Below are 25,995 nucleotides of genomic sequence, written 5' to 3' on the forward strand. Positions count from 1 at the left end.
CAGTGTATCTTAAGTTTTCCAGTGTGGAATCCCAAATGCTCTGCTTATATATATGATGATAGGGAACTCAATTCCTAGTTTGTATTTTAATCAAGGATCATAACGTCTCCTTTTCTCGCTCTCCATCCTCTTCTTGCCTGAGATAATCTAATGTAAACTGCCATCATCAATTACCCATCAAGGAGTTTTTGTCCACGCTCAGATACAGTGATGCCTTGATCACTTTGTAAATCCTTCACCCACGTTCAAGTTGCAGACACATAAGTTAGGAATATAACTTAAAGCACTATTCAGAAAGCATGTATGCAAATGGTTTCTAAATGCACAGGTACAAGATTTATGATTATACAAACAAGTTAATCACCTGGCTAAGCAGGTCCTATACTGATGATGACAATTTCTTCCCTTTGATTTTTTCTCCTGAAGCTCAGTGGGTAATCACCATGTGTTGTAATGGCACATGATGGGACTATCAAAGCTTTACACCTTTCTTTCTAACAAAGACACAGCTTCCTATACCACAATTCACTTGATGGCTATGAAGCTTTAAGCAGTGAGAGATCATGGTGTTCTACTGAATAAATACCTGGGCATTACAGAATAAGAAAATGATGTTAATGTTGGCTCTTTTGCTTATAATAAAAATTCAAGAACTGAGCACACCAGGCAAATATGCAAGAGCTATCCAGCCTACTTATCTAATCCCTATACTAGTACCTCAAGTAAGCAGATGTTTTCAGCAATCCCATCTCAGAACAAGACCAAAACATTGTTTTCTCTATGATGCCTAAGGCTGTCAGTGAAACTAATATTCAGAACTCAGAATTATTTCCCCCACTGCCGTATGACTGCAATTGAGAACATAGGTGATCAATTTTCCATTGCCATTAATAGGATAAAAGTTACTGTGAACCATTTTAAATTTTTTTTTTCAACTTTTTTTTTTTTTTTTATTCATTTTTGGGACAGAGAGAGACAGAGCATGAACGGGGGAGGGGCAGAGAGAGAGGGAGACACAGAATCGGAAACAGGCTCCAGGCTCCGAGCCATCAGCCCAGAGCCCGACGCGGGGCTCGAACTCACGGACCGCGAGATCGTGACCTGGCTGAAGTCGGACGCTTAACCGACTGCGCCACCCAGGCGCCCCCTACTGTGAACCATTTTAATAGGCAGTCCCATCTAACCTTTTAGATGGGGTGTAGAGAAATCCTCTTCACAGGAACACACAGAAAAGTTAGGGATCAAGACAGCATTAGTTACAGAAATGGAGTTAACCAAAGAATATCATTTCTATATACACTCTTTAAAAAAATATGTGGTGTTGTTACTGACCATCCAGGGGCAGAACCAAGCAGCTAAAGGCTGACACCGTAGCATTAGCCAAGACTTGGCAGGGAGCACCACACACAGCAGCTGAGATGTTCCCTGGAGAAAATCCTGCTCCAAACACATGCACAAGGCTTCCACCCAGGCAGCCTTCAAAACAAAATAGAAGTTCATGATCACAGAGGCAAATTTCTCTTTCTTTAGTTAACTCAAAATTCAAATCCATGCTTTCTTGCTGCCCATCGTTCCTTTTACGCCCTCCAGAATCCACACAACTGGCTTTAAGCTCCTGATATAGAATTTAGTGTCTTGCCACTAAGCTCTGTTCTCCAGAGCCTGAAGTCCATCTTCTGTCAGATTCCAATCATATTCAACAACCTATAAAAATGTAAGAACTTTTTATACAGAAAAGTAATGTTTATTTATCATTCTTAAAATTTTTTATACACAAGACTATACAATTAAAGTAAAAGTTCCCCTAAACCCCCTAGGCTCACTCCCCAGAGGGAGCCATGTTTGTTTTCTCATTAATCATTCCAGAATTTAAGCATATGTATTTTTATGCAGAGAAATCTTTCTATCCATATTCTTCTACAAGAAGAATTTGTTTTTTTAAAGATATAGCATATACAATTTTCCATGTGTATGTGTAAATACACTACTTATAGTTCCATTATATGATTGTGCCACAATTTATTTAGCAATTTTCTCACTGATTGACACTTTTCCTTATTTCTCCTCTCCTGTGACAAGTAATAATGCTGATGAACCGTCCATTAACTTGAATAAAACTGGGGCAAACTGTTAGAAGGGGGATTTCTAGGTCAAAGAAAAAGAAGGTTTTAGATTTGATGGATATTACCAAATTTCTCTCCAAAATAAGATTGTAGCAGTTTACCCTCCTGCCAGCACTGTATGATGGCACCTATTTCAGATGGGTAAAAGTACGACAGTTGTTAACAAACACCATGTTTTGTGTCAGTATGAGAACCAATTAAGGTAAATGTCAGCTAGACTCTCAGACATGTGGCAACCTCTAGTCCACAAGGAGATAGAGTTCCAGGGGCCACTGTCCTCATGTCAAGATGCTCACAGGCACCTGACAAACCCGAGAATATGACTTTGCTTAGGGTACATTTCACAGCCCTGCTCTCACATCATAAAAATCGTGGAATGTTAGGGGCGCCTGGGTGGCTCAGTCAGTTGAGTGTCCGACTTCAGCTCAGGTCATGATCTCACAGCTTGTGAGTTCGAGACCCGCGTCAGGCTCTGCGCTGACAGCTCAGAGCCTGGAGCCTACTTCAGATTCTGTGCCTCTCTCTCTCTGCGTGAACCCATTCTCATTCTGTCTCTGTCTGTCTCAAAAATAAATAAACATTAAAAAAAATTTTTTTAATTGTGGAATCTTAGAAGAAAGGGGAACTAGGGAGCAACCAGCCTAAACCCCTTTATCTGATGAGGAAGCTGACGCTTAGAAAAGGTACCCAGCTAAATTACTACAGACATGGGACCAAAATCCCACTCCCTATAGCATTCCACCCAGCTGAGCCCAGACAAATTTGTTCTAAGAATTCGCTTAGCAAGCACTTCATCAGTGTAAGATTCACCTCCCATCATTCCCTCTGTATTTTGTGCATTATAGTCAAATTTAAGCTATCTCAACTGCAAAAAGGCCTTACGTGAACAGAAACCGAAACCATCACTGGAAGAAAAGGCAAGGCAAATTTCAGTATACATATCTAAAAGGAAAAAACAGTTGAACCAATGCAACCATAGTGTGAAACTGGACTATTACTGCTGGGGTATGAATTAATCTGTGAAATGATTACAAGGTGACAAAAATTAATGATACTTAATAAGTTTAATTCAAATTGGCATATATGGCTAAAAATAGGTGAAGGCATCTATGTTCTACTTACTTGACCAAATGTTGAGCTCCTACAAATGGTATTAAGACACAAATTAAATCAGGGTAATGAATCAAATTAAGATACAATCACACTTAAAGAATATGCACAAATTCCTTGATAAAAAAAACAAAGCCTCCTACAGGGAGTGTGACAAAGACAAGTTTTAAGGAGGAAACCAGGACTATAAGAGGCCAACTGGGCTTCTCTCTCCTTCTGTCATTCAGATTGAGGTTGATTTCCTATATTTTAGAGTAGTAACCATAGATATTAATTCACTTACATAAAGAAGGAGATCTGTCTTATTTGTTTGACTTACCAAAGTTCTCAGTTACTGCCAAAATAGTGACTGTAGATGTGAACACCAGGACAGATGAGGCCCACCCTCTTGAGCGGTCGTAACCTCTGACTGGGTACTTCCCAGCAGGAAGGGATGTGACCACACACTGGAGAACCGTGCGGTTGCCAGAGACACCCACACAGGGTGACATCCCAATAAAAATGTCAACATTTGCTGCTCCTGAGATCTGGGCCACCACAAAGGTCAAGATGTCATCAGTCTGAGACATAGAGAGCAATTCTGGGGTGAAGGCATTGCTGTAACCAATGAGTCCCATCTGGTATGAAAGTCCATCTACCTCTATGACCAGGGCAACAGAGCCATTTCCCACAGGAACAACACACTGGATGAGCTTGGTGCTGATGCTCACTGTCAGGCAGGCCTGCTGGCCAATGTAGACTAGTGTGCTGTTCTCTCCTCTCAGAGCTGTGCCCTTCATGGTCAAGAGGCTTCCACCATGTATGCTGAAATTCTTGGGGAAATAATGAAACACTTGAGGCAAAATGTAGAAGTGTCTGGAAACATTACCAAAACAAGCATATCCATTTCTTGTATGAACAACGGATACATAGTGGAGTCCTGGGGTCAAGTCACTTATCCAGCATGAAACATGGCTTGCATTAAAGAAAGTTACAACGCAGGGAAGGTGATTATCCACAAACACCATTGGTTCATCTGCTGTGATGCCCAACTTCTGACCCCTAATCAGCACCATGGTCAGAGACCCACTGATGTTAGTGGTCAAGGCATCCACAATGGGAGTTGTCTCTTCCTGAAAGAAAAAAGTGCAATTGCCCTGACACTCACTGGGTAGCCCATTGACCAGGACTGTGATGTTCACGGTGAAGGAAGCATCAGGCAAGGGGTCGCCCACTCTGTTAATCTGGCACAGGACTGTCTGGTCCCACAAGCTCAAAATCACACAAGTAAAAGGCCCCGAAAGGTCAACATGAACTGACCTATTCCTAGACTTGAGAGCTAGTCCCCTCACTGTGATTATTGTCCCGCCACAAGCAGACCCATGTGTTGGCCAGATAGCTGTTATCCGAGGTGTCATCACAAATTGCTGGGGCACTGCAGACACGTTAGCAAACCCCATCTGCTTTTGACGAACTTGGAAAGGATAGATGCCGGCCTCCAAATGGTGAAGAGGAAAAGAGCACCCAGACAGGCTCATGTTGTTCCTTAAAAACTGTGTCTCAAGATCACAGTTCAAGACCCCCAGAAGGATCACTGAGTTGGACAGGTTATTTCCCTCCACATAGACCCTCAGGCTGCTATTCGTGATTTCTCCTCTCATGGCAGTGACCACTGGTGTTGCTCCTGCTTCATACATGAAGGTAAAGCCCTTCCCCACCAGGCTTGGTGAAGGTCCTTGGGCAAAGGACACATTGCCAGCCCAGACCTCCACGGGGGCTGGCAGGGCAGGAACGCCTGCATCAGGCAGCAGGGCAGCGGGTGGGGTCTCACACCAGATGATCGACTCTGTAGAGTTCACGATGTCACAGGACCGATTACCCACAAGCACCCAAATCAAAGCTGGGTCCCTGCTGAACCCTATTCCCGAGATGCTGAGGATGCTTCCACCTAAAGCATGAACATCAAAAACAAAACTTAAAACCTGATATTCAGAACTAGGAACTCACAGCATCTGTCTAACCACAGCACAATTAAGTGGAAGGTGGGGTGTTAGGGAAACCTCAGCTATTTTGCTTTACCCCATCAACATTAAATTTGTCATTTTGGCAGGAGTTAGATGGGCTGAAATTCACATAATAGTAAAACAATATAAATTATTATACAGGTGAAGAATGTTTATAATATTTAAGGCAAAAAAATTTCATATGTATTTATAAACCCTAGAAGCCACTTCTATCAACTTTTACACTAATGAAAAATCTAATTTCTTGAAGTGTTCTTGTCATCTGCTATGTTATCAGACATGTTAGTCCCTAATGTTCTAATATATTATGTAGAGAGAATATACGTACATATATAACATATACAACAATGTAAAATCAAATTCCCTAGACTTCTTGTCATTTGCTATGTGATCTCACATACTGTCCCAGATTATTCTATATGTTATTATGCAGAGTATATATTCCCATAGTCCATATATTACGTGGGTATATGCCTGTGTGTTGAAACATATCAGGGGACACTGAAATATTGAAACATGCTCATAATCCTGCTGCTATATTCCTAGACTTTCTCTCTCTAGTTGAGGGATGATCAAGCCCCATCTTCAGGATTAGAGCAAGGTACCTCATACCTAAACTTGTGGCACAGGCAAGCAGCTTTTTTTTTTAATGTTTATTTTACAGAGAGACAGAGCATGAGTGGGGGAGGGGCAGAGAGAGAGGGAGACACAGAATCCGAAGCATATTCCAGGCTCTAAACTGGCAGCACAGAGCCCGACACAGGGCTCACACTCACGAACTGCAAGATCATGACCTGAGCCAAAGTCAGACATTCAACCAACTGAGCCACCAGGTGCCCTGAGGCAAGCAGCTTTAAAAAGGATTTACTAGGAGTGCCTGGGTGGTTCAGTCAGTTGAGCATCCGACTTTGGCTCAGGTCATGATCTCACAGTCTGTGAGTTCGAGCCCTGCGTCGGGCTCTGTGCTGACAGCTCAGAGCCTGGAGCCTACTTCAGATTCTGTGTCTCCCTCTCCCTCTGCCCCTCCCCTGCTCATGCTCTGTCTCTCTCTGCCTCAAAAATAAATCAAACATTTAAAAAAAATTTTTTTAAAGGATTATACTCAAAAAGGAGCAAGTGTTATTTCATACACTATCACAATGATTTAGTCACATGCAAATATATAGATTTTAATTTTTTTTTCTAAAAATGAATAATTTTCTCGCTTTCTGTCTTCTCCTCACATCTCCCATATTGACTTGTGCTTCTAACCACCTCTGGGTCCTTCACCTGAATCCCTAGAGGAAAGTGAAGCCATCAGACTCCTTCCTCCTCTCCTTACACATGCAGTATATAAAAGGCTAAAGTAAAATGCTCTTCCCTTGTTTTTCTAATATCCTCTAGAGGTACACTACCCATTGGATGCTTCAGCCTCTTTCCCCTAGAAAAACAAAACCAGGCACATCTTCTTTTCATGAAAATTCTTTATTTTCCTGAGCTCACTGGGCTAAGGAATCACCAAGTTTTCACACCCTTGTAAGTGCACCACTCGGTTCCCAGAGCACAAGGAAAGCCCCTCTCCCTGCCGCCCGATTACTGGTCTCATCGGTTCAAATCCAGGAACAAAACCTGAATATCCAGTGAGTACACCTGCTGAATCAATGATACAAGAATCACTCACCCAGAAGAGAACCACAGCAAGGCTCCATGCTGAAAACTTCTGTGATGTACCGGATGTGAAGATCAACCCTGCAGAGAATGGGGAAATTGATATGAAATAACTGTTTTAGAAAGAGAGAAAGGGAGGAGAAGAACAGATATGAAGCAGTGAGGGAGACAACTGTCAATGGAACTGTCACAGAGAAGAAAGGACACAGTGGGGGGAAAATGTTGTGTGGGACATCTTCCTTGGCCTGTATCATGTGGTGGCATCAGCCCATACAGGTTAGCCAACTTTCTGGAATGTGGGGAGGCAACTTCTGGAGAAATACTGGGCTGAGGGACTTAAAGGCAAAGGCAATCTGAGCATGGTTTTGGCAATAACTGTAAGCCATTTATTCAAAGCCCCAGACACAAACTTATTGAAGGTCTTATTTAATCACAGACTCAAACTAAAGCACAGAATATTCCAACACATAGAGATGCTCACCCCACCCCCACCTTCACCAAAAGCCATAACATCTTAGTTCCTGAAAGTTCTCTGTTCCCCAACTATTAAGTCAAACATTTCCCTTGGATTGGTCTTGGGAGTGAATCATCCTATAGGGTCTCCAAGATTTCTTCAAATTGCATGATTCTCATGTGTTTATACCCTAACTTCAGAAGTAGGGGAAAAAGTGAAGATCTAACTCAAAACTAGAATTCCTCAACTGAAACTAGACCAGCAAAAAGACCTAAAATTAATGGCAAGTGTGCACCTCACCCTTGTGAGCGAATGCTGACCCCATTGATGGAGACTGAGATTCTGTGGAGACTGACAGGCAGTGGGGGCAGCACCACCTCCAGGCCCCGAGCCATTTGTACATGAACCAGAGCCACGGTGTCTTGGATGCAAACTTCCACATCCAAATCTGTGTAGTTCACCAGAAGTGCCATTCCAATGAAGAGGGTCTCACCTCCTGTGTTAAAAACAATGCATTAGCCTCTGTGATGCGAATTTGTGGCCTCAACCACTTCTTGGATTTTAAACCTATCTTTCAGGATTAAATGCATGATTGGTCCTGTGTATAACACTTCAAACAAGGATTTCAATACCAATCTCACTTCTAACAACTCTTATCATAAAACTTCTAACAACTCTTATCATAACAGAACCACCACCTATAATCCCAATTGCCAGGACACTTGTACTCAAGAGGCACTAATTTAACGCCATAGAAATGCAAATCAAGAGCGAAAATAAATCAAGAAGTAGTTTGGGAAGCTGATGGTCTTCACTACCAGCTCACAGCACCGCAAAGCCCTTTCTTTAACTTGCACTTTCCTGTTGATACAAGTCCAAAGCTCAATGTCTGCGTGTATTGAACCGCTTAAAATTGCTGTACAGGAGTGCGGTACCACAGCGTGCACAGACCACTTTCACACGCACCGTCTCATTTCACCCTCACGCTATCCTCATGACATACACAGAGTAGGTAGTAGAAATGGCATTTCGCTTTTGACAAAACTAAGGTTTGGCAGCCAATGTCTGATAGCTACTTAAGGGAAATATCAAGGCCTAAGTCCAGTCTTCTCTTATATTTTGATACCTTTTTAATTTAATTACCAATTTCACTAAAATGTCATATATGCTATAAACACTTCAATTCAATTCCTTTTACCTTAAATATTTATTGAGTACCAAGAAGGAGATGCCACAAAGGGCACAAAAAAAAAAGTTAAACACAGACCCTGCCTTGAAAGAAACCTCAAAGATGGCACAATGGTGCCAAAATAGCTTCAGTACAAGACATGACACACGAGAGGTAAAAATTAAGCAGTGCGGTTGTTCAAACGACAGCAACATTCTGAATATTAAGAAAGACCCCGTGGGCAAGATGGTGCTTGAAATTCTACTTGAAAAATAAATCCCCAGAGGAAGCGATAAAGAATAGGCAGTTTACAATTCAACTCTAAAAACTTCATAGTTTTACCCAAAGTCTTTTGGAGCATTTTCTCATTTAAACATCCAGTGGCTTGGGGGCGCCTGGGTGGCTCAGTGGGTTAAACGTCTGACTTTGGCTCAGGTCATGATCTCGCCATTTGTGAGTTGGAGCCCTGCACTGGGCTCTGTGCTGATAGCTCAGAGCCTGGAGCCTACTTAGGATTCTGTGTCTCCCCCTCTCTCTGCCCCTCCCATTCTCATGCTCTGTCTCTCTCTCAATAATAAATAAACGTTAAAAAAAATGTTAAACCTCCAGTGGCTTGGGAAGAAAGAAAGAGAATTGGGTGACTTTCTGGGAGATCAGACACATGTACATAGTCATGTACTCTATGGGAAGAGGCCAAGTTGATGGGGAGTCTATGGCTAAAGACCAAGAAAGCAACTGTAAGGGGTATTTACCTAATTTAGTAGACAGCAGAGACTTCCAAAGGTTTCTAAGCAAGAAAAGGATAAGATAGAAGCTTTCTTCCAGTCTATTAGATTAACTAGAGAGATAGGGAAGGAGAAATCCAGTCTTCAGACAACGGAGTTCAACAAGAGCCAGAAATTGAGAAGGCAATGGCAAGAGTGGAAATAAATGTACATACCTCTCATGTGTCTCACAGAGACACACCTTAGGCTAAAGCATCTCTAAAGCTCCTTTAGCAGCTGACATTTGAGAACTACAGAGCAGACATCTACAGAACTGCACAGCCAATCAGATGAGGAGGAGAAGAAGCTATTTGAAAGAGAAAAGTCAAAGACAAGGGGTTGTGGGGTGTTGGGAAGACTGACCTTACATGCAAATCCTTGCTCTGCCATTTTCCCACCTGTGTGAGTCTGGATGACTCACTGTGGGCTCTCAAAGTCTTATATTTTTCATCAGTAAGATGGTAACAAAGTCTACCCCATCTGGTTTGTTGTAAGGATTAAGTTAGATATCCTAGGACAGTTTAATTCAAAAGTCCTCCATTAACTTTCATTTTCTTTCTTGCTCCACATCCTCCTTACTTCTGTACATCCAATCTCATTTCTATTATGAAGTCTGAAGCCTCAGTGTAGCAACCTGAAAGGACTTCAGGGTTGAGCAGAAAAAAGGCATGACCATGAGGTGGCAATAATATGAAAAGGAGCTTTATATGGTGGTGCTTTGACAGATTTACATGGGTGCAAAAATCTCACAGCATGAGACCTTCCAGAGGAAACAATAGGAGACCACCACCCAGAAGGGGAGTAAGGCAAAGGAAGTCCCTGTGGACAGGGAGAGGGGGCTTATGTGTCTAGATGATGTCACTTAGGAGTAGTCTCTAGGGTGGAGACCTCCAAAGGCATCAGTGGTTTATACTCTCCTACAGCCCCCAAGTTTATCTTACCTATCACTAGCAGACACTATAATTTTGCAGGATATGCAAAAGGAACAGACTCTAAAAGGCTAAAAATCTATTTGAGGGAGGTTATATTTAAAATAATTGGTTATGTGGGACACCTGGGTGGCTCAGTCAGTTAAGCATCCAACTCCTGATTTTGGCGCACGTCATAATCCCAGGGTGGTGAGTGGAATTGAGCTACCCAATTTGTTTGGGACTCTCTTTCTTTCTCTCTCTCTTTCAAAAAAAAATTTTTTTTAATAATTGGTTATATAAAAATTTGAGTTTGATACTGGCATGTTTTTGAACAAATGGGTACCAGCCTGCTATCAAGAAGTAAAAAATATAGGGTCAATATACACAAGACATCTTTGGGTTATCTATATAACACTCAGGATCTGGCAGAACGATGCCATTTATTCAACAAAGCGTTTGTTGAGTATTTACTCCATGTTGGTTCCTGAGTTCAGTACTCTTACCTCCTTTACCTCCAATTTTCACAATAACCTTGAAAGAATTATTCCCACTTAGTAGGTAGAGACACTAAAGATAAAGGAAGTTAAACATCTTATCCAAGGAGTGGTTGAGCTTGGATTCATTCACATCCAGGGCTGCCTGACTGCAAAACCCCACACAAATGGTTCTGCACATCATATTCTTCCTCCCCTTTTCCCTGCCCCTCCTCCTTTCTTTCTTCAATTTCATCTTGGTTTCACTGTTATCATCAATATCATCATCTCCTGGATGGAGATTTGTAGCATTCCAGTTTTCAAAGGAGACTTTCCCAATAGGGAACCACTCTTTGGAGATTTTATAAAGTGTTCCTCTTTACTCTGCCTGTAGAAAGATTTAAATGTAAGTGTAAATTCTGCAAATAATGTATCATGTTGTATATATCAATTACATGAACTCCTTGGTTTCTTGGTCAATTGTCAAGCTAATCCTAGATGCCTCTGAGGCACTGATGCAATGTATTTATTCTTTTCATTACAGGTAGGAAATTGTATTAAAAGCCAAAATCACTGAAATCTGAATAGAATACAGAACTCCCTCCTCTCTTTCCTACTTTGTTGGAAAGAATCTATACTGCTAAGGAATTTTACACACTTTGGTGGCCTGAGGCAGCAAATTCTTCTTCTGTACTGAGCTGAATAATTTTGAGAAGCTAAAGGACACTTCCTTTTATTTATGTACTCTGGAGCAATGGAAAATGAAAACAGTATCAGAAAAATTGAGTCCAGGCTTTTTCTTTGGAAAATATATCGGCCTTTTGTAATAAAATTCTTAGATATGGCTGCCATAAACTCTCTGTTATCTGGCATTCAGTTAACCAGAAAGGCACATTAGCTGGAACTTTTTCAAATTGATATGGTATGACATGACAATATGTTGTTACAAATCCATCTTGTCATATCATATGAATTATCGAAGAAAGACTACATTGTTTTACATAGTTCTACACTATGTATTTTTATACATAGTATGTTTCAAGGAATAAAAATTATTGGTTAATCAGAACACTCTATTCTCTAATCATATCGAACATCTGCTACAATTGAACTTGATGCCAAAAACATTGGTATTTTACACTAAACTATGAGTGGTTAACTCCTTGGAATCTGCATCCAGACTGCTTGGGCTCAAATCACAACTCTGTTACTTACTAACAGTAACATCTTAGACAAGTTATTTAAGTTTCCTGTTCCTTAGTTTTTTTACCTGTAAAGTACAGATAATAATCCTGTAAATTAGTGGTAAAGATTAAAGTCTATTATGCCTGTGTTATCATTAGTACATAGTAGGTGCTGAATAAATATATATTGAATTATTATCTTTGAATTCTCATGTCGTTTTCATGATATAAATGGTCCCAGTTTTACAGAGGAAAATACCAACATAAGATTTATTCAGTGATGGCTGAAATGAAATAAACTATGTTTTAGTTTTGAGAAAAATAACTTCCATCCAAAATATAATACTATCTTCAGTATAATTAAGAGACCATTGTTTGTCTTCTTTATAGGATCAATGGTCTAAAAATAGAAATTTTTTAATAAAAATTAAAATAAAATTTTAAAATAAATAAAATAAAAAATAAAAATTTTAAAATAAATAAAATAAAAAATAAAAATTTACCTGCTATACTGCTTGTGTTTCTGCTCAGAGAAATGATCACTGGATTTAAAGAGGAGACGTATGTAAATGCCATGGGAAGAACAGCAGAATGGTCCCCTCTGATCGCAGTCACATTCACAATGGGTCCATCTTTCCCCTGAAAAATCAATTTTTAAAATCAAACTTCTGAAAATAAGACTAACATGAGAGAAGTCCATATAGAATTAGTTTAAAGGGTTAATTTCAAGAAAAAAGATTTTTAAGTGTATTGGTACTTTCAAGTCTCCACCTCGCACACACGCGTGCACACACACACAGTGACAAGTACTTAGAATAGGCAAGTGTGGCATCATGATTACTGATCAAAGAGTAAATAAGAATGATTTACAATTAGCACACCAATTGGTTCTGCAAAAAACTGCAATTTCAAATAAACATCTATACCTAGCTAAACTATCCATCAATTATGACAAACTTTCAGACATGTAAGTACTCAGAAAACTTCGCTCCCACGTATTCTTTCCTAGGATGTTTCTTTAGGCTAGGACCTCATAACATAAACAATAGCCCCCCCCTCAAAAAAAGGAAGATATGAACTGTGAAAGTATATCTGCCCAGGCGAGCAATCAAGGGCAGTGCTAAGAAGAAATACATGAAATAAACCAAGAAAACACCAAGTTAGATTGAAACAAGAGAACAAAGAGCTTCATGGAAAAAAATAACTGATATGATTAATTTTTTTTACAATAGACTTTTATTATGAAGAAGACATACAAAGAAAAAGAATTAGAAATTTCAAGAAAAAAACTATAAAAGAAAAAATATTACCTGATACTTCCCACATCATTTAAATAGTTTTAGCAATTTATTGATTTAACAAAGAAATGGTATTGTAACTGCATTCAAAGGAATTAAAAGGAGATGCTTCAAAAAGGGGACTTGTGGAAGAGGGCCAAGGAGTAGGAAAGTATAATTGTTTTACTATTTTTCTTTTAACCTTTGTATATATAACTTTGATCAAAATTTAAAGTTTTTTTAATGCTTATTCTAACAAAAGAAATCCAAGCCATGCAAATTTTACCCCTTTAAATAGTAAATACATATGAAAGCAATAATACCCAGTGTTGACTATGTCAGAAATGAAACACTCACCCAGTGATGGTGGGATTACAAATTAAAAAGAAATTTCAGATAACTGGATACTACATAACAAAACCTTTAAAATTTAGATCAATTTATCCTGAGAAAAATAAATATGCTTGAAAATACACTTTTGAGAACGATCAAATTTTTATTGTTTAAAACTGAAAATTTTGAGAGGTGTCTGGCTCATTCAGTCAATTAAGTATCCAACTCTTGATTTCAGCTCAGGTCATCATGATCTCATGGTTGTGGGATCAAGCCCCACATCAGGCTCTGTACTTTCATTGCAGAACCTGCTTGGGATTCTCCCTCCCTCTCTCCCTGCTCCTCCCCTGCTTACATGCACACTCTCTCTTGCTCTCAAAATAAATGAACTTTTTAAAAAAGAGATTTTGAAAATTATTTCAATATACAATAATAGGGAATTGTTAAACAAGTTATGATACAACTATATATTGGAATTCCATACAGTTTATATGTAAATGTGAACATTTCATAATATTTGAATAATTGGATAATATAAAAACGTGGGACCAGAGATCAAAGATGATTCTGAAACCTCCTTTCCAGGGATCTTTATTTGTTCAGTAAACACTCATCCTTCAGGGTTATGGATGTGCTGAGAATGTTGATGACATTGAAGTCAACTCTAAATAGATATTTCAACTTCCGCTGTGAGCATAACTGCCATCAGCAGCACCAGGAAGAATGTGGACTCAAATCACCTCATAGGCTATGAGATAGCACTAACTGAAGAAGAAAGGGAAAGCTAAAGGGCTTGTTTTTAAAAAGGGAAAGGGGAAATAGTAAGGAATAATTACGAAGGTATTTTATAGGAACCAGACATTCTAGAAGTTTCTAAGTTCCACCATTCATATCCATGCCAGAAAACAAAACTGCTGGTGAAAACGGTTATTGTTACTTGCTAAAGAGAGAAATGAGATAATATATATGCAATATAGATAAATTTGTTTATTCTGTGGCACTATTACTCACTGAGAGTGTGAACTGGGAATGTGGTTGTTTTCTTTTAAAAGAAATAAACTGATGGTGATTGCAAGCCCCATTGGTGGAGTCAGACTCCCACTTTATTGCAGCATAGGCAATATAAACAATATTACCATACTGTCATGATGAAAAGGTAATGTTACTTAATTAAGTTCTAAGAAAGGATTCATGAAAACCCTTACACTACACGCTAATATTGGTCACCCACCCAGGGAGGAGATTCCACTTACTCTGGGTGGAACTTTGCATTGAATTCTTCTTGAATTGTTTGTGGTGATATTGATGGCACAAGACTGAGATCCAAATAACACCAGGCTAACATCTTCCAAACCAGAGCCTTGTACAGTGGCCCAGAGCCCTCCTGTAATAAAAACAGCATTTCCAGATGGAATGAAGAGCCCTACAGGTAGATAAAAATTAATTATCCACAAGAGAGAGAAAATGAAACTAAAATATGATGCTCCTTAGTCAAAACACAAGTCCTGCTCAAACTGCAGGAATAAATCTGACACTAAATATATAAACTACTATACAAACATGGAGAAATGGTGAGTAGAGGGCAGACAGAAGGAGTCATACATCCTGGAGATATTTAAAAATAAAACAGATAAATACTGCCAAGAGTCAGGGAAATAAAGTAGATGGTCTTTGAAAATTCTTCCTTCACTAGAGTTTTATATTATCCCACCAATCCTATACAGCTTATTCTCTCACCATGATACAAAGAGTTGGGGCCCAGAGTCAGGGCCACAGATCACTCTCCCACTTAAAGCAGATCATTTGTAGCATTGTTCCTGAGTTCACTGGTTCTTACTCCCTCATCTTTAAATGACAGCCTTGGACGTTCCAGCTTTGTGATTCCATACTAGGTTCTAGGTTCTAGTCTCCATGATGGTGTAGAGGTGACTAACACTACCACCCACAGCCACCAGGATTTCTCTAATGACCACTGAAGAGCAACCACAGAAACTTCTGTCTACTCACTGCAGACATCAGTAAGAAGAAGCATTGTACCCATTACAGTGACATGCCACACATATGGACGACCAGCACTTAATCAAGCTAATGAACAGAAAGCCCACTTACTATTCTTAAGAGCAATGATTCCATTCTGCCATCTCCCCAGAAGGGAATAAAAGAGAGGCAGGGAAGCCACTAAGCAGGGACACATACCTCTTGAGAATAGGAAGTAGGTGCAGGAGCAAGGTTATCTTCCCCAATCATGTTAGGGTGAGAAAGCAGAACTTATCCAACCTGATGAAAACCTTTCAGGAGAATGTGGGGGGGGGGGGGGGATTATTCCCTGAAGTTAAATATGTGAACTTGTCCTGAAGATTCAGGGCAAGACTACAATAGACTTCAGAGTTAGAGAATAAAATTGAAGAAAAGAGCTGGTTTACAATATCAACAAAAAAGATACAATATCTAAAAACAATGTTGATAAGAAATATTCAAGAACATGAAGAAATGTGAAAAAAACCCATGAAATACTACTGAGGAACTTAACAAGATTAAACCTTAATTTAAAAGGGGCACCTGGGTGGCTCAGTAGGTTGAGCATCTGACTTCAGCTCAGGTCATGATCTCACAGTTCATGAGTTCAAGCCCTGCATTGGGCTCTCTGCTGTTGGCACAGAACCCACTTCAGATCCTCTGTTGTTCCATTTTGCATATATGTGAAAATAGCAGTGTAAGGGAATATTTTGGTATTATCAAAATTTTAAATGTACATAACATTTTGACTCAGCAATTCCACCTCTAAAAACTTACAGTGCTATTTTCAAATATATGCAAAATGGAACTACACATCCATATACAAAAGAATGAAGTCGAACCCTGTTTGGGATTAAACGGTGCCCCCCCAATTCATATGTTGAAGTCCTCCTCCCTTCTAGTACCTCAAAATGTGACATTATTTGGGAATAGGGTCATTGCAACTATAATCAGTTAAGATAACATGAAGTCATACTGTAGTGTGGGACCCTAATCCAACATGACTGATATCCTCATAAAAAGGAAAAATTGGACACAGAAAAGACTGGGGTGGAGGGAGGCACAGGTGCCTGGGTGGCTCAGTTGTTAAGCATCTGACGTCAGCTCAGGTCATGATCTCATGGTTTGTAAGTTTGAGTCCCATAACAGGTGAGTTTGACTCCATTTCAGGTGAGCTCAGGCCCCACGTCGGGTGAGCTGGGTCCCCACTTTGGGTGAACATGAACCCACTTCGGGAGAGCCTGCTTCCTTCTTGCTCTCTCTCTCTCAGTCCCTCCTGGGATTATCTCTCTCTGTCCCTCACTCGAGTGCGCTTGCTTGCTCCCTCTCAAAAAGAACCGAAAGAAAGAAAGAAAGAAAGAAAGAAAGAAAGAAAGAAAGAAAGAAAGAAAGAAAGACAAAAGAAAAGTCACAGGGAGAACACCATGTGAACATAAAAGCAGGGATCAGGGTGGTGTTCTTGCAAGCCGAGGAATACCAAACACCACCAACAAAGCAAGAGGATAGGGGAGAGGCATAAAACAGATTTTCCTTCACAGGCTGGTTCAAAAGGAATCAGCTCTGCTGACACCTTGATCCTTAATTTCTAACCTCGAGAACCATGAGACAATACATTTCTGTTGTTTCAGCCATTCACTTTGTGGTACCTGGATAAGCAGCCTTAGAAAACTAATACAGACCTCCAACTCACACCATATTTAAATATTAAAATAAATCAAATACCTACATGTAAAAGCTAAAACTATAAAACTCTCAGGAAAATAAATGAATAAATCTTAGTAACATTGGATTAGGTGATTATATCTTCAATATGACACCAAAGCACATGTAACAACAACAAAAAAAAGACAAACTGGAACTGACCAAAATTAAAAACCACAAACCGTGCTGCACAAACCATGAGAGAATTGAACAAAAGGAGAAAGGATCAGAGAAGATCTATAAAAACAACCACAAAGTAATGAAAAGGCAATAAATACATACTTATTAATAATTACCCAGAACATAAATGAACTAGAAGCTACAATCATAAGACATAGGGGGTTAGAATGGATAAAAATGTAAGAGCCATCTATATATTGCCTATAAAAGACTCATTTCAGATCTAAAGACACATGCAGATTTAAATGTGAGGGAATAGAGAAACATTTATCTTGCAAACGGATGTCAAAAGACAGCTGCGGTGGCAATACTTATATTAGAAAAAATGGACTTTAAAACAAAAATTGTAATAAGAGACAAAGGAGGACACTAATAATAAAGGAGATAATCCAACAAGAAGATAGAACAATTGTACAAATTTATGAAACGAACACATGAGCACCCAAATACATAAAACAATTAATAACAAACATTAAGAGAATCATAGATACTAATACAATGATAGTATGGGATTTTAACAGCCCACTTACATCAATGGACAGATCATCCAAACAGAAAATCAGCAAGGAAACAATGACTTTGAATGACACATGGGACCAGATGGATCTAACAGACATATTCAGAACATTATATCCTAAAACAGCAGAATACACATTCTTTTCAAGTACACATCAAACATTCTCCAGAATAAATGACACCAGACGCCACAAAACAAATCTCAACAAATCCAAAAAGACTGAAGTCATACCATGCATTTTTTCTGACCACAACTCTATAAAAATAGAAAAAAATCACAAGAAAAAATCTGGAAAGACCACAAATACATGGAGGTTAAATCACATGCTACTAAACAATGAATGGGTCAACTAAATAACCAAAGAAGAAATCAAAATTTACATGAAAACAAATGAAAATCAAAACACAATGGTCCAAAATTTGGGGGATGTAGCAAAAGCAGTTCTGAAGGAATTTTATAGTAATACAGGCCTACCTTAAAAAGCAAGAAAAATCTCAAACAACCTATCCTTACACCTAAAGGAACTAGACAGAGAACAAACAAAACCCAAACCCAGCAGAAGAAAGGAAATAATAAAGATTAGAGTAGAACTAAAGGAAATAGAAATTAAAAAAAAAAAAAAAAAAAGGAACAGATCCATGATACCAGGAGCTGGTTCTTTGAAAACATCAACAAAATTGATAAACCTTTAGCCAGACTGATCAAAATAAAAAAGAGAGAGGACCCAAATCAACAAAATCAAAAATGAAACAGAAAAAAAATAACAACCAACTCCACAGAAATACAAAGGATTGTAAAAGAATATTATCAAAAGTTACATGTCAATTATTGGACAACCTAGAATAAATTCTTAGAAACATAACTTACAATAACTGAAGCAAGAAGAAATAGAAAATTTGAACAGTCATTGGGCAATGAAATTGAATTTCAAAAAATTTCATTGAATTTGAAAACATTTCATTAAATTCAATTCATTGCATTTCAAAAAATTCCCCAAAAACAAACATCCAAGACCAGACATTTTCATAGGTGAAGTCTAAGAAATATTTAAAGAAGAGTTTATATCTATTCTTCTCAAACTATTCCAAAAAAATAGAAGATGAAGGAAAACTTCCAAATTCATTCCATGAGGCCAGGATCACCCTGATACCAAAACCAAATAAAGACACCAGAAAAAAAGAGAACTAGAGGCTAATAACCCAGATAAAAATAGATGCAAAATTCCTCAACAAAATATGAACAAACTGCATACAACAATACATTAAAAATATTCATCAACATCAGATGGGATTTATTACTGGGATGCAAGTGTGGTTCAATATTTGCAAATCAATAAACATGATACACCATATCAATAAGACAAAGGATAAAAACCATATGATCATTTCAATAGATGCATAAAAAGTATTTGACAAAATCAACACCAATTCTTGATAAAAACTCTCAGGGCACCTGGGTGGCTCAGCTGGCAGAGCCTGCTTGGGATCTTCTGTCTCCCTCTCTCTCTACCCCTCCCCTGCTCATATTCTCTCTCTGTCTCAAATAAAATTAAAATAAACTCTCATCAAAGTAGGTTTAGAGGGTATATACCTCAACATCATAAAGGTCTTATATGAAAAACCCACATCTAACATCATCCTCGAAGGTGAAAAACTAAGAGCTTTTCCCCTAAGACCATGAACACAATAAGGATATCCACTCTTGCCATTTTTATTCAACATAGTACTGGAAATCCTACTCACATCAATCAGCCAAGAGAAAGGAATAAAAGGCATCCAAATGGTAAGGACAACATAAATTTTTCACTATTTGCAGATGATAAAATACTATATATAGAAAACCCTAAAGACTCCACCAAAAAAAAAAATTGCTAAAACTGATAAATGAATTCAGTAAAGTTGTAGGATATAAAATCATTTATATATACTGCCTTTCTATATACTAATAATGAAGTGGCAGAAATAAATTTTTTTTTAATTTTTTAATTTTTTAATTTTAATTTTTACAATTGCACAAAATAACAAAATACCTAGGGATAAATTTAACCAAATAAACGAATGATCTGTACTCTGAAAACTATAAAATACTGATGAAAGAAATTGAAGACAACACAAATGGAAAGATACTCCATGCTCATGACTTGGGAGAACAAATATTGTTAAAATGTCCATATTATCCAAAGCAATCTACAGATTTAATGCAATCCTTATCAAAATACCAACAGCATTTTTCACAGAACTAGAACAAATAATCCTAACATTTGTATGGGACCATAGAAGACCCTGAACACCAAAAGCAATTCTGGGGAAAAAAAAAAAAAAAACTGAGGGTATCACAATTCTGACTTCAAGTTACATTAAAAGCTGTAGTAATCAAAACAGCATGGTACTGGCACAAAAATAGACACATAGACCAATGCAACAGAATAGAGAGCCCAGAAATAAACCCAAAACAATATGTTTAATTAATCTTCAACAACAAAGGAGGCAAGAAAATGCAATGGGAAATAGTCTCTTCCACAAATGGTGTTGGAAAAACTGGACAGCTACATGCAAAAGAATGAAACGGCCCACTTGCTTACACCATACACAAAAATAAACTCAAAATGAATTAAGGATTTAAATGTGAGACCTGAAACCATAAAAATAATAGAAAAGATCACAGGCAGTAATTTATCTGATATTGGTCATCGCAACATCTTTTTAGATTTGTCTCCTGAGGCAAGGAAAACAAAAGCAAAAATAAACTGTTGGGGCTAAATCAAAATAAAAAGCTTCTACATAGCAAAACAACCAACAAAACCAAAAAACAACCTACTGAATGAGAGAAGATATTTGCAAATGTTATATCTGATAAAGGGTTAATATCTAAAACATACAAAGGGCTTATACAACTCAACGCCAAAAGCAAGTAATCTAATTTTAAAAAAGGCAGAAGACATGAACAGACATTTCTCCAAAGATGGCCAACAGACACATGAAAAAGTGCTCAACATCACTCATCATCAGGGAAATGCAAATCAAAACCACATTGAGATACCACCTCATACCTGTAGAATGGCTAAAATCCAAAGCTCAAGAAATAAGTGTTGGCAATAATGTGAAGAAAACAGAACTCTCCTGCACTACTGGTGGGAATGCAAACTGATGCAGCTACTGTGTTAAACAGTATGGTGGCTCTTCAAAAATTAAAAATAGAACCATCCTACAATCCTGTAATTGCACTATTGAGCATTTACCCAAATACAAAAACATTAATTTGAAGGGATATATGCACTCCTATATTTATTGTAGCATTCTTTATAATAGTAAAATTATGGAAGCTGCCCAAGTGTCCATCAACAGATGAATGCATAAAGATGTGGTATATATATACAATGTGTGTGTGTGTGTGTGTGTGTGTGTGTGTGTGTGTGTGTGTGTGTAATGAAACCTTGCCATTTGCAATATGGAGGGAGCTAGAGATTATAGGTCTAAGGAAACTAAGTGAGTCAGAGAAAGTCAAACACCATGTTATTTCACTCATATGTGCAATTTAAGAAACAAATAAACAAAGGAAATAAAAGACAAACCAAAAAACAGACTCTTAACTATAGAGAATAAACAGTTACCAGAGGGGAGGTGGGGGGATGAGTGAAATAGGTGAAGGGGATTAAGAGTACACTTATCATGATGAACAATGAGTAATATATAGAATTGTTCAATCATTTTATTATACACCTGAAATAATATAACACTACATGTTAACTACATTGGAATTAAAATTTTTAAAAATTAAAAAATAACTTCTGTGCTACAAAGAATACTATCAAGAAAATTATAAGACAACCCACAGAATGGGAAAAAATGTTTGCAGCTCATATATATGATACGAGACTTTTATCCACAATATGTAAAGAATTCTTATAACTCAACAATAAAAAGAAAAATAACCCATTTTTTTAAATGACCAAAGGATTAGGACATCCATTTCTCCAAAGATATAAAAATGGTTAATAAGGATATAAAAAGATACTCAGCATCAGTAATTAGGAAAATACAAACCCAAATCACAATGATGATAGTTTCTGGTTCAAGATATCAATGGAGGAAGACTCTGAACTCACCTCCTCCACAGAACGTACCAAATTACACCTGTTAATACAATTCCTCCTCAAGAAGAACTGAGAGCTGAAGGAACAACGACTAAACAACCAACGACAAAGAGAATGGCAAGAGAACAGTAAGAGAGATGGAAAGAGGATAGCAAAAAGAACCCCCATCCCTGATGCTGCAAACAGTTCTGGGGAAGAATATTACTGAAGGACTGGGAACGGATCCCTCTGTCCTTAGGCACACAAAAACACCTTAAGTTTAAAAGAATAACTAGAGGGATGTCTGGGTGTCTCAGTCGGTTTAGAGTCTGACTTTTGATTTCAGCTTAGGTCATGATCCCAGGATCATGGGATCAAGCCCCATGTCCGGCTCTGGGCTGAGCCTGAAGACTGCTTAAGATTCTCCCTCCCTCCCTCCCTCTCTCTGCCCCTTTCCCCTGCTCATACATTCTATACACACATACATACATAAGCAAGCAAGCAACTAGCATGTAAAAGAGACAACACTAGAACTCTGTCATGTGGTGGAGGAGCTGCCAGCAATCTATATGGACCGAAAGGACTGGAGAACAACATGGTTTACATTCCCATCCTGCTGTAAAAGCCTAGACCAGAGCAGGGTTCAGATACCATAACAGGGATGTTCCATCATGTTGGTGAGTTTGTGGCTTCAGAGAGCTAAGGGTCCACCTGTGGTGCTGGGGCACAGAAAACAAGCCATGGATTTCTGAGGATATTTGTTTGTTTTAATTTGTAGTGTTTTGTTTTTACCTTTTTTAAATTTGTCTTGTTTTGTTTTTATATTTTTCTTTTTGGTTTTGTTCTTTCTAGTTCTTTTTTTCTTTTCCTTTTTTTTTTCTTTTCTTCTGTCTTTTTATTTTATTTTATTATCATTTTTCTTTACTTGTTGTGTAAAAAGCCCTGGTTTAAAAGAATAACTAGCATTGGGGTACCTGAGTGGCTCAGTCGGTTAAGCATCCAACTTCAGCTCAGGTCACGATCTCATGGTTCGTGGGTTTGAGCCCCATGTCAGGCTCTGTGCTGACACCTCAGAGCCTGGAGCCTGCTTGAAATTCTGTGTCTCATTCTCTCTCTGCCCCTCCCCCACTTGTTCTCAGCCTCTCTCTCTCTCTCAAAAATAAATAAATGTAAAAAAAAATTTTTAAAGAGTAACCAGCATACACTGCCACAACTCTAGACAGTAAAAGTCACCAAGCACACACAGACTACATAGGGGTCACCATACCCAACTACACTCCTAAACTTTAGGAGAAGTAGCATTTTGCCTAATCTATAGAAAAAAACACAGAAAGTTAAGCAACATAATAAGACAGAGGAATATGCTCCAAAATAAAGAACAAGAAAAAAACCTCACTAAAAAATTAAATGAAACAGAGAGAAGCAATATGCCAGATAAAGAATTTAAAGTAATGATTGTTAAAATACTCATGGGGCTGGAGAAAAGAATGGAAGAACTCAGTGAGAGCTTCAATAAAGAGATAAAATATATTTTTTAAAAAAGAGAGTTGAAAAATATAATAACTGAAATAAAAGACATACTAGAGGGAATCAACAGTAGTTTAGAAGATGAAGAATGTGTCAGCAATCTGGAAGACAGACTGATGGAAAGCACACAAGCTGAACAGCAAAAACAAAAGAGAATTTTAAACAATGAGAACAGATTAAGATGTTTCTTAGACAACAGCAAGTGAACAAACATTCACATTACAAGGGTCCCAGAAGAAGAAGAAGAAAGAGAAACGTACAGATAACTTATTTGAAGAAACAATAACTGAAAACTTCCCAAATCTGAGGAGGAAATAGACATCTAAGTCCATGAAACAAGGAGAATTACAAACAAAGTGAACCCAAAGAGGTCCACACCATGGCCCATAATAATTAAAATATCAAAGGTTAAAGACAAAGAGTAAATCCTAAAAGCAGCAAGAAAGAAACAAAAAATTACTACAAGAGAAAAACTATGAGACTATCAGTGGATTTTTCAGTAGAAATTCTGCAGGCCAGAAGGAAGTGGCATATATAGTCAAAGTGCTGAAAGAAAAAAACCTTACACACGTGAATACTCTACCCAGCAAGGTTATCATTCAGATTTGGATAAAAATTTTCCCAAACAAAGGATAAAGGAGTTTCTGACCACTAAACAAGCCTTACAAGAAATGTGAAAGGGACTTAAGCGGAAAAAGAATGGCCATAATTAGTTATAAATATATGAATAAAAAGATGTGAAATATGACAGCACATAAACTGTCTTTTTTTAAGAATGTGTTTGAATTCAGAGAACTCCCTTCAAAATCAACAAAAACAGGTCAACACCACGACATACCATACTGAAACGCAAAATACAAAGAGAATTCTGAAAGCAGCTATGGACAAATGGGCCTTAACCTACAAGGGTAGACACATAAGGGTAGTAGCAGACCTGTCCACTGAAACTTGGCAGGCCAGAAGGCAGTGGCAGGAAATATTCTGAGCGCTGACTAGGAAAAAGATGCAGCCAAGAATCCTTTATCCAGCAAGGCTGTTATTCAGAATAGAATGAGAGAGAAAGACTTTCAAAGACAAACAATAACTAAAGGAGTTCATGACCACTAAACCATCCCTGCAGGAGATCCTAAAGGGGACTTTGTGTGTGGAAAGCAGCAAAGACTCCAAATGACCAAAAACATCACCACAAGCCTGAAACTTACAGATAACACAAAGACACTAAATCCATATATTTCAATAAGTTCTGTAAATGTAAAAGGACTAAATGCACCAATCAAAAGACACAGGGCATCAGAATGGATGCCAAAAAAAAAAAAAGATACATCTATATGCTGCCTACAAGAGACTCATTTTAGACTTGAGGATACCTGAAGATTGAAAATGAAGGGATGGCAGGGTGCCTGGGTGGCTCAGTCAGCTAAGCATCCGAGTTCCACTCAGGTCATGATCTTGCAGTCTGTGGGTTCAGGCCCCGTGTCAGGCTCTGTGCTCTGGAGCCTGCTTCAGATTCCATGTCTTCCTCTCTCTCTGCCCCTCCCCAATTTCCACTCTGTCTCTCTCTCTCTCAAAAATAAATTAAGTTAAATTAAATTAAATTAAATTAAATTAAATTAAATTAAAAGAAAGAAAATGAAGGGATGGGGAACCATCTATCATGCTTTGGGATGTCTATCCACTGATGAATGGATAAAGAAGTGGTATATATACACAATGGAAAACGACCCGGCAATGAAAAAGAATGAAATCTTGCCATTTGCAACAACGTAGATGGAACTGGAGGGTACTATGCTAAGTGAAATAAGTCAGAGAAAAACAGATATAGGTTTTCACTCATATGTGGAAGTAGAGAAACTTAACAGGAGACCAAGGGGGAAGGAAAAGAAAAAAAAATAGTTACAAACAAGGAGGCAAACCATAAGAGACTCTTAAATACAGAGAACTGAAGTTTGATGGGGTGGGGAAAATGTGATGGGCATTAAGAAGGGCACTTGTTGGGATGAGCACTGGGTGTTGTATGTAAGTGATGAGTCTACTCCCAAAGCCAAGAGCACACTGTATACACTATATGTTAGCTAACTTACATAAGTTAAATTATATATTATACATACGTATATATAAGCTAAATTATATATTTAAAAAAAAAACAATGTGTTTGAACTGAAATGACCAAATTAATATCGACTGTTATTTACTTAGGATGTTTACATATGAACCTCATGGTAACCACAAACCCAAAACCTATGATAGATACACAAAATATAAATAAAGCCAAACAGAACACTACTGGTACTCATCAATCACAAAGATAGAGAACAAGAGGTTCTCTATCTGCTGGTGGGAATGAAATATCATGCAGCCATTTTGGAAACAGCTTAGCAGTTTCTCAAGAAGTTAAACATAAAGTTACTATGTGGCCCAGCAATTCCACTTCTAAGTATATACCAAGAGAACTGAAAATGCACATCCACATAAAACCTTGTACACACACATTCATAGAAGCATTGTATGTAATAGCCACAAAGTGCAAACACCTCA

At 38.1% G+C, this 25,995-nt stretch overlaps 1 protein-coding gene across 1 annotated transcript in view; it reads right to left on the minus strand.

Annotated features, from left to right (window-relative positions):
* The window catches only part of PKHD1 (PKHD1 ciliary IPT domain containing fibrocystin/polyductin), a 479,232-nt gene that overhangs the window by 401,716 nt on the left and 51,521 nt on the right, over positions 1–25,995 (minus strand). Inside the window, exons 27-32 of the mRNA XM_078446999.2 lie at positions 14,701–14,831; positions 12,341–12,476; positions 7,638–7,833; positions 6,897–6,964; positions 3,553–5,160; positions 1,333–1,476 (exon numbers count right to left, since the gene is read on the minus strand). Coding sequence (XP_078303125.2) covers positions 1,333–1,476; positions 3,553–5,160; positions 6,897–6,964; positions 7,638–7,833; positions 12,341–12,476; positions 14,701–14,831 — 2,283 coding nt within the window. The remainder of the gene's footprint in view (positions 1–1,332; positions 1,477–3,552; positions 5,161–6,896; positions 6,965–7,637; positions 7,834–12,340; positions 12,477–14,700; positions 14,832–25,995) is intronic.

Source organism: Panthera onca, chromosome B2 (assembly GCF_046562875.1).
Source record: "Panthera onca isolate mPanOnc1 chromosome B2, mPanOnc1 haplotype 2, whole genome shotgun sequence".
Taxonomy (NCBI): domain Eukaryota; kingdom Metazoa; phylum Chordata; class Mammalia; order Carnivora; family Felidae; genus Panthera; species Panthera onca.